Source organism: Pan troglodytes, chromosome 13, assembly GCF_028858775.2.
Source record: "Pan troglodytes isolate AG18354 chromosome 13, NHGRI_mPanTro3-v2.0_pri, whole genome shotgun sequence".
NCBI classification, from domain to species: Eukaryota; Metazoa; Chordata; class Mammalia; order Primates; family Hominidae; genus Pan; species Pan troglodytes.
Window position 1 is genome coordinate 62,537,643 of NC_072411.2, and position 10,074 is coordinate 62,547,716.

The following is a 10,074-nucleotide window of genomic DNA, read 5'->3' on the forward strand; positions in this document are numbered from 1 at the left end:
CCCCTTTGCCGGAAGCAAAGCTAATCAGTTAGGAGAAATAAACATCATTCCAAATGGCTCAAAACAATCAAAGTTATATTTCTGTATAACCACTATGCCATCATTTAAGGAGTACATTTCCAACCTGCCACACCTCTAATAGGTTGGCTTAACAGCACATTTGTAAGCATAAAACTAGAAAAATAATAGGGTGAAATAAATTAATTGAATATGAAACTTTAAGGAGAAGTTAACATAAAGTACAAAAAAATTATTCATTTAAAATTCTAAGTACTCTTAAAAGAATTTATACAGCAGAAAAAATGCAAAACAATGCTGATAAGTAAAAAAATTCATTTATTCATTTAAAGCCTTATGTCTTTCTAAAATTCCCAGATTTATTGTAGCTTTTATTAGCACTTTTCACTTTCTTGCAAAAGACATGGCAAAGTGTTTAATCCTACATATATCTTAGTGCCTTCTCAGTCACTCAAACCCAGGACATCAGCTGGTGTGCTGCTTTCGTGGGTGCGCTACTTTGTAAATATTCTGTGCTTATTTCTTGCCTTGTGTCTATTCTGTCCTCCCTGGTAGCTTGTGAGGTGCTGAAGAGCAGGTACCAGATGTTCAACTCTTTAAACTTTCCCAATGTCAAGTGCAAAGAATGATGTATTGGGGTCACTCAGTAAATACAATTGATTGGCTAGTGTTTTAGTCCTTCATGATGAGCCTCAGCAATTTTACAACAACTACCAGCTTAAATCTTTACCTAATCCAAAACACAGATATTACAGTGAATGTAGGAAATCACCCACCAACATTGATTTAGCATGTTTACAGTGCCAGATCTACATGCAAGCTAACTGTTCATATCAGCATCCAACCTCACTTTTAGAATCTAGGTTTTCATATTCAACGTCCAACATATTCTCAATCTTCTAAAATGCATCCATTTAAGAATTAGTTAAGAGACAACATGGGGAGAGAACAACAATGCTTAATTTTATACACTTTTCTCCCCTAGGAGGTTCAGATGTTGATTTTTTCTCTCTCCTTTTTGTTTTTCTCTCATCATTTTGACATGCTTATTTTCCAGGGCTTGTTTGAAAAATTAAAATATTCACATAATTTTGTTAAGGAGACTAGATGCATTGAGGAATTAGATTATGGGAGATATATGTTCAGTTTGTGGTTGGCTTAGCTGTTACCATCCTCTCTACACTCTTCTATTGACCTCATATCTACCAGACTAAGAAATGCTTTGTTTCTATTATCAAATTTGCATATGTACTCAAATTTGTGTGTGTGTTCAACACACACCATTTGTTCTAAAATTACATTTTGCTCTGTATCACCTAACCAAACTACCTATGGTAGACCTCCATCGTCCCATTGCTGCCTCTCATGAGGCACAGCTGAGTTCCATCAGGTTTCATTATTTATTCATTAAAATAAAACAGCAGAGGCTGGGCGCAGTGGCTCATGCCTATAATCCCAGCACTTTGAAAGGAGGCTGAGGCGGCAGATCACGAGGTCGGGAGTTCAAGACCAGCCTGGCCAACGTAGTGAAACCCCGTCTCTACTGAAAATACAAAAATTAGGGAGGAATTGTGGCACGCGCCTGTAGTCCTAGCTACTTGGGAGGCTGTGGCAGGAGAATTGCTTGAACCTGGGAGGCAGAGGTTGTAGTGAGCCGAGATCGTGCCACCACACTCCAGCCTGGGCAACAGAGCAAGACTCCATCTCAAAAATAAATAAATAAAACAGCAGAGGAAACAGAACATTTAAATTCATTCCACATAAAATCCCCAAGCCGATGTTCAACTTTTGAATATTTGGTTTGGTTTTATACCAAATGTTATGGTGCTGCATTTGAACAACTGACATGTCATTACTACATTTCTTTAAAATAAGCTATTTTAGATTGCATAAAACACTTCCACTCGAGAGTAACTTGACATACTCCTATTTCTATAATATTCTATTATTTCTATAATATTCCAATAAATAGGATAAAACTTTACTGTCTCAATTTAAAAGCTAGATGCCGAAATGGTTTCAATAAACTATTAAAAATACAAAGTCAGAGCAATATATTAGTAAAAATTCTTTTCTTGAATGTATATTACATGGAAATTCCCCACATTTGAATTTAAACTCAAAGCCAAGATTGCCTAAGAGGTAAGGTGTATGTAGTTATACTGATACTAAATGACTGAATACTTTCCTAGCTCACCTATCTTTTCCTTTTCCCTTCAAGGAACTTAAGATTTGGCTCCCAACATAGGGGAAAAAACAAAAAGTTGTATGGGAAATTCAAAAGAAATAGCTATTGGAAGAGAAGGGTGCTACACTGTTGCATTGTAATGCATCTTCATTTTAATAGTTACATGTCCTTCAGCCTTTCAATACCACTTCCAGATAGTCATATATAATACCCCACTCACTTAAGGAAATAAGGTTGATTCATCAGTGTAAAATACTGCATTACCAAACTGACATATTTTAAGCAAACTTTATTTACATCATAAATGTGGTTACTTCTTATGACACAAAGCGCCCCATGCCTGAATATTATGCCTGTGTACTTCCACTTCATTAGATGCAACAGTTTTATGTATCAAATCAGGACTACTAATTTCTGGAGAAACAGATTGATACAATATTCATTTGGCTAGAAGTAAGTAAGAGTTAAGGAATTCAATAAAAAATGCATGCAAAAGTTCAATGCAGAAAAACTGCTTTGTTCTAGTAGCCTTTATTAATAGAATAAATTATATCATTTATTATTTTCAGATTCTGAAGCTAGGTTCAGATATATTCTGTGTCATAAGCGTATGTAAAAATGGCGTAAAAACAAAATTGTTTTGTTTTAGAAAGAAACGTATCTTTCGTATAGACATTTCTTTAGCATGGAAAACAATACTTCTTCATACACAAAAACTTTAAAAAATCAAGCTTTCCATTAATTTTATAGAAATATATTCTTAGAACTATGTGAATAAAGATTACAACTGTCCCAAATTGCTTTCAGTTGGTACAAAATATGTAGCTAACTAATCATGGAAAGAAAATTTTGTACTTCCCTTTCTTCAAAAGAAACAGAGTATTTCAATCTCCATAACTATTTACATACATGCACTGGCAATAATGTATGTTGTAGTATCTTTGAAATAAACAGACCATAATTCAAGGGTTGCTTTTACAATAAGTGAAATTAATGCAGCCACTGGTTGAAAATGTGTACATACAAATCTTTAAGTTAAAATATGTTAATCAACATCTTTTTTCTGTGTAGCTAAAAGATGGATATTAAATTTAATATAATACAGCATAGGTCATTTTAAAATTGAGAAAATTATTTAGGACAATATGTGGTTATGTTTATAAAGCTACATCAAGCTACATTTCAGAATGAATGTGTCAGCTGATAAAAAGAACCTGCTGTGATAAGACCATCCTCACTGAGAAATACAAAAAAAAAAAAAAAAAAAACCAACAGCATGTGAAATCAGGTTACTTGAAATTTATGTAACTCTACACCAAGGTATTATGAATATTATACAATCTCATTCATTTCCACTCATGTCCTGCTCTTCCATAGTACACTCAAGTTTATTTTACGTTTCATGGAGACATATTACTTTTTCTAATGATTTTTTTTCTTTCTGTCAAAGTACAAAGCATACCAATATGGTCATTTGCTCCAATATAGCCCAACGGATGGTATTTTTTTATTAATAAAATGTGGAAGTAACTAGTATGTTTTTATGGGGAAAATTACAAAATAAGTTTACCAAAATAGACTGGATCACTAAAACAAGAAGAATGGTTTGGCATATATAACTTTTAAAAGTATGGTAACAAAACAAACTGTTAAGTTCCATTTTACCTGGTATTATCTGTTCCTTCTGATTAAAAGAATCAGATTTGAGAAAATCACATCTATCTCTTGAGTACAAATTAGCTATCACTTTTTAGATGACCATGCCATTCTTCAGTTTTTGATATAGCTTCCAAACAGAAGTTTCAAAATGACTCTGCCTAGCAAACACATCACTGTACTTTAAACAGAGTGATGTTTTCTATCCCATATTTTCGGAAGGTTAAAGCACACACAGAGGCAAGAATCATGACAGACAGCAGATCCTAAGAGAGTTTATTAACTCTTTAGGTAGATTAGGCAACACTTGTTTTTAAACTAACTACAAATCAAAGTCTACTTTTTTTTTAAATGATTCAACATTACTACCATGCTACCAACAGATACATAAGCGAGAGAAAAAAAAAGGGCTGCCTGTTCCGAACTCTGCTTACCTAAAATTTGCATCTAGTCACGTGCCATTTTTAGAAGATGTCCCCTTCTGAGATAATCAAGATACTTGTACAACAGGGAATTTAGACTTAATTACCAAACTTTAATACCATGTTATATAGGTCAAGTGAGTATGTATACCTTTCTCCAGAAACAAAGGAATTCCGAATAATAGGATTTCAGATTTAATTGTAGAATTAGCAAAATGTTTTGAGAATGTCATTTACCGCAACACAAATCAATATTAAATGCTTTATGCAGGAAGCACACTTTCAGAAAATGGGCCGTAAAGCTTTCTGGGATCCGACCCTAATTACTAGAGCAGGCTCTTGCCGTTTGTCTCTCTCTTCAATTATTTACAGGGCAAAAAAGCCAAATGGCATTGCATTAGCTACATTAAATGGTATGGACTTGGTTTCTAACTTACTAATGGTATATAAAAATTACTAAGGTAAATGTGCCTGTAGAAACATGGCTTTTTTTCTTCCTCACCTGAGTGGGTGTATTTATTATTCATATTGTTAAGTGTTGAATAAGCTGTCCTTTAGGCACTCAATGCTGCATAATTTAAACAAGTGCATTAAATATATAAGATATCTGAAAGGTAGTGCATTGATTATGCCACAAAATTTCTTTGAACAGCTACCATGTAGCTCACAGAAAACTAGCATCTCCTGCAAGTTCCTGAAAACAAATACTGTGAGAACTACACAGAGATGAATAAGGGGTATCCTTGCTGCTACCATCTTGCTGCTTTCTGGTGACCCAAAGTAAAGTGGGAATTGGGGGAAGTGAAAATGAGGCCCGGGATTGCTAGGACATTTCTGGCCTCGAAACTGACAAGTGTCCTTTTTACGTAGACAAATACAGGGCTATGTCGTAAGTACATGAAAACGTGGACCACACACATTCTAAGAAAGAAAAGGCTGAATCAGAGATTCTTTGTACCAGGCCGGAAATGCCCAACTACCAGCAAGCAGAGCATGATTACGACCTCCCAAAGAAAGTTCGGACACTGCATCCATACCTGATTCTTTTGTGATCTAGAAGGGCACCCAGAGTTGTGATAGATGTTAATGGCTGAAGAAGGCTGCTGCGTCCAACTTCCACCCTCCCAGATTCTGGCGGCTGCTTCCAAAGCAGTGAAATTTCCAGTCTTCATGGCCCAAATAATTTTTTTAAATGAGTTCGGGAGGCATCAAATTCTTATTGTAAAAATAAGATAGGCCCACTAACAAAGTACCCAGGGTCCCTAGAAAGCCAGGCGCAATTTGTATGGCTACATGTCATCAGCTGTTGTTACCCAAGAGTGTGCCGAGGTCACTTTTTAAAAAGCAACATTGGAAATCGATCTGTGGCAAACATATAAGCTAGTTTTGTTTTTGTTTCTTTTTTAACCAAGCACGAAGTCACTTCTTTCTCTGCACTGAAATCTGCCCATTATCCCTCCTTTGCAAAACCTCTAGAGATTAGAAGGGACATCAATGAACGCGAGTGAACTTTGGCCACTTTTCTACCCAAAACACCAGCGTAAACGTAGAAATCAGTAACCAGGTGAAGTGCCACACCGCACAAAGATCAGAGGCGAGGGGCGGGCGCTCAGGGCCGGAGGCGGGGAAGAAAATATCCCGGCCCCGCCGCCCCTCCAGCCCCAGTCATCGCGTGCGCGGGAGGTGGAGGGGCGTCCCTGGGGGGCGGGAGGCTCCGCGCCACGGCGAGGGGAGCGAAGAGTTACAGCTTACAGGGCGAGGCCCTTGGAGAAGGGGTCGAAAAGCCGGGCCACCAGCGGATCCAGACGCGCACACCAGGCGACGGCCGCCGGCCAGCCAGGGCTCGGCGAGGGGTGCCGCTCGACCCCACGACCCTCCCCGCTGGCCGGGCCAGGAAGGGGCTGGTGGCTCTTTCCTGTCTAGTCTCTCCCCCCGCGGCTTTCTGTAACCCGATCCCCGCACTCCGCTCCCAGGGAAGCCGCCGCCCCGCGCGCCGCCCGGCTCTGCCCAGGCCGGCGCTATAGTTAGCAACCTTCCAGCAACTCCGCCCGGGGGTGGCGGGGGCTCGCCGCGCGCCCCCCTCCCCAGGCCTGACCCTGCGCGCGTCCCCGGGCCCCCTCCTCCGGCCGTCACCTCTCCCCGGCGCCCCTTTACCTTGGCTTGCAGATACTGGGGGTAATAGTAGGTGGCGTACTGAGGGTACATCTGCTGTTTCCACACTTTGCCCATGAAGCTGGAAGGGAGCCTGCCGTGCAGGGTCGCGGACACTTTGGGGTTTCCAAGTCTCGGGCTCTCCTGCCTCTCCCTTTCCGGCGGCGGCGGCGGCGGCGGCTGCTGCTGCTGCTGCTGCTGCCGCTGCTCCACCTCCCAGCCGGGACCAGACGTCCTCCTCCTCCTCCTCCTCTTCCTCCTCCTCCTCCTCCTCCTCTTCCTCCTCCTCCTCCTCCTCCTCCTCCTCCTCCTCCTCCTCCTCCTCCCAGGCAGAAAGAAAGACACTGCAGAGCGCAGAGGGCACCCCGGACAGGGCGCTCCCAAGGAGTTTCCTCCCGGAGCCCAACTGCTCCGGGGCTGCCAAGGGCTGGCGCGCTGGCCGCGGTCCGCTCGGGCGAGCCGGCTGCGCGGGGCTGAGAGGTATCAATACAAGTGGAAAGTGCGGCAGCGGCGGCTGCGCTTGGTGCCAGGCGGCATCTGGGGTGGGTGCGCCCGATGTGGAGAGAGGAGAGGGGCTGGCGTTCCGAGGCCGTGGGGGAAGGGCGGGCGGGGGCGGGGCCTGGGCGCCGCCGAGCCCGGGACCCGCTGGAGGTGAGGGCTGAGTTTTAACCACTCCTCACCTCCCAGGCTCGCGGTTGGACGGGCGGAAGCCCTGTGAGTCCAGATCGCTTTGTGTCGGGGGTGGGGAAATGGGAGTGGGAGTGGGGGTGGAGGGGGAATGCGGGGGGACCCAGCTTAAGAACTGCAGGGCGGGCACCTCTTTTGCTTTCCCGAGTTTTTATCCTCGTAAGGGGGAGGGGAAATAAGGGAAAAGAGGAAATCTGATTAATCTTTCACTTCCCACCGCCCAGTAATTTTTTTTCACAAGGGAAGGAAAATGATTTAATGCCCAACAAAGCTGGAGTCTGGACACCTGGGTTCTGTTCCTCCCACCCGCCCCCGACCCGGGGCCACAAGACTAATCTAGGTGACCTTGGGAGGGTTAGCGTCCTTCGGTTTGGTTTTCCCAGATGTGAGACGTGAAATCATGCCCCTTGCACAAGGGGAGGCAAAGCACATACATACACACACACACACACACACACACCCCTCACAACAAATAGACGGATCCTTCTAAGAGGGGGATGCCGCAAAGAGGCAGAATGTTATTAGAGGACACAATATAGACATCAGCTTTTCTCTGCTTCTTTCTAATGCTGCCAGACAGTCTGTCAACTCCCACTCAGGAGCAAGGAAACTCCCTGAGTTTGGAATATTTTAAGGCCATTTTGAAAGTCACGCTGGCATATTGTTGCAGTGTGCTTCAGTGACATATAAAATCAATCTCTCTTTCTGCCTCTCTCCATCTCCTAATTGTCACAGCTCTAGACAGCCCCAGACCAGCAGTGGTTCAGTTCACTACATAACTAGATATAATTTAATGGAATTAATTGGTCCCCGAAGCTGCCTGCAGAAGACTTTTATATTCCAGCTCAAAAAGAGAGCTAATACCAAAATGTACATACGGATAGCATAGGTAAGCAAGCATCCTCAAATTAGGGTTCCGGCACATCTAATAAAATGTAATAAAAAACTGTGTTTGTTATTAAATAGACCTTGTTTACTTTGTCATTTTGGTTTTTGAAGAGTCTTTTGTTAATAGCACAAGGTAAATTAAACTCTACTGGAATGCATTATTTTGTTAAACAGTTATTATTTTTATATGATAACATTTTAAAATAGGTTTAGTAAGATGCTTTAAAACAATGACAAAATAAGGACCTGAAACCCTTATAATCGTTCTATGGTTTAGACAAATTTCTAGATCTTACATGTTTGACAAAAACAAAATAAATATAAGTATAGGTGAGAACATTTTGGCTCTGCCAGGAGGCAAATCATGTCCCTCTCATTTACCTATGTAAAATCCTACAAGGAAGCTAATATTTACTGTGTCTGCTATATTGTAGGCACTGTTGAGGTGCATGCAGACCTGAAAAGTGGAATGGGTCACTGTCAGACTAGGGGAGCCTAAAATATTTCCCATATTGTTTCAATGTGGGTCCTTTTAATGTTTTTAAACAGGGAACTGACATGAACTAAATTGTGCTTTAGGAAGACTAGGAATGATGGTTTGGAAGAGTGACAGAAGGAAGAGAAGTAAATCGAGAACAATCGCAGAAGTTCTAGGTTTGAGGTAATAAGGGAAACTACCAAACTTAGACTGTTCTACTTACTGTTTTTTCTGGATGATGGAAATTCAGCCTGTTTTAGAGAGCCCAAAAGCAGACCTACACTTGTATAGACACTTGATTTATGACTGAGTTGGTATTATAGCGCAGTGGAGAAAGAATGAACTTTTCAATAAATGATTCTGGGTCAACTGGCAATCGTATGGAAAAAATGAAATGGGAGCCCTGCCTCACACATACCAAGGGAGGAGGGGGGAAAACTGAGGTGAATCATGACCTGGATGTGAAAAACAAAAGTATAAAGCTGTTAGAAGACAATATAGAAGAATACCTTTTTGACCCTGAAATAGGAAAGATTGGTTAAATAAGGGGAACAACAGTGTAAGATTGACAGATTTGACTGTTAACATTAAGAACACTGGTTCATTGAAGGATTTTATAAAAAGCGATAAAAGCCACTAAATACTTGTAATACATATAACACAAAAGGTTAGTATACAGAATGTATAAATAATCAATAAAAAAAGAGAACTTGTTAGAATATGAACAAAAGAATGAATGTGTATTTCACAGAAGCACAAATATTCAGAAAACATATAAAAAGATGCTCAAGTTCATTAGTAATAAGAGAAATGCAAATTAAAATAATACTACTATACCATTTCATATTCACCAGATTTGCAAAAATTAAGAACTCTAAAAATATTAAGAGTAGGTGAAAATGTGGAAGAGGGGGAAATCTGAAAACACTGCTTCCTGGAGGAAGTATAAATTGGTCTAACCACCACTTTAGAAAACAATTTGGCATTCCTGAATTTCATTTGCATGTTTCCTACAACACAGTAACAGGTACGTACCTTAAATAATTTTATATGTGCACCAGGAGAAATATACAGGAATGTTCATAATATGCAGAAAATAACTCAAATGTCTACCAACTGTAGAGTGGATTAAAAAGGTTTTAGTATATGCACACATTGGAGTCGTTGCAGAAACAGAAATGAATAAGCTGCAGTTAAAAGCATCAACATGGATCATTTCAAAACTGATGTTGAATGAAAAAGGCAAGTCAACAGAATGCATAAAGGATGATTCCATTTGTATGAAGTTCAAAAACAAAAAATAACTAAACAGTATGTTATGTAAGAATAGGTGCAAGAGTAGTTTTTAAAAACTTTTATAAGGAAAATCAAAAGTAAAATAACATAAAATTCAAAACAGTATCTCTTAGGAAGAAGAAGGATGAAGTATTTAAGGAGGGGCCGAAGGAGACCTCTAGAAATAGTAATGTTGGATGTTTTGCTCTGGGTTATTGATACATGAGACTACATTTCAATACTTTTGTTTTAATGTTCATAAGTTCTTTTGTATTTTTGCTGTATTTCATGTGAAAACATTTTAAAACAAA

The 10,074-nt window shown here is 40.4% G+C and overlaps 1 protein-coding gene across 10 annotated transcripts in view; it reads right to left on the reverse strand.

Moving 5' to 3' along the window:
* The window catches only part of RBMS1 (RNA binding motif single stranded interacting protein 1), a 218,854-nt gene extending 211,784 nt beyond the window's left edge, over positions 1–7,070 (reverse strand). For 2 of the 10 annotated variants that reach the window (XM_515853.7, XM_009443566.5), the window contains exon 1: positions 6,439–6,974. In XM_515853.7, coding sequence (XP_515853.3) covers positions 6,439–6,513 — 75 coding nt within the window. In that variant the 5' untranslated portion in view covers positions 6,514–6,974. Of the gene's footprint in view, positions 1–5,321; positions 6,378–6,438 lie in introns of those variants that run through there. The other 8 variants (XM_054679068.1, XM_054679067.2, XM_009443570.5 and 5 more) reach the window with 7 other exon arrangements.
* Between the last annotated feature and the right edge of the window lie 3,004 nt (positions 7,071–10,074).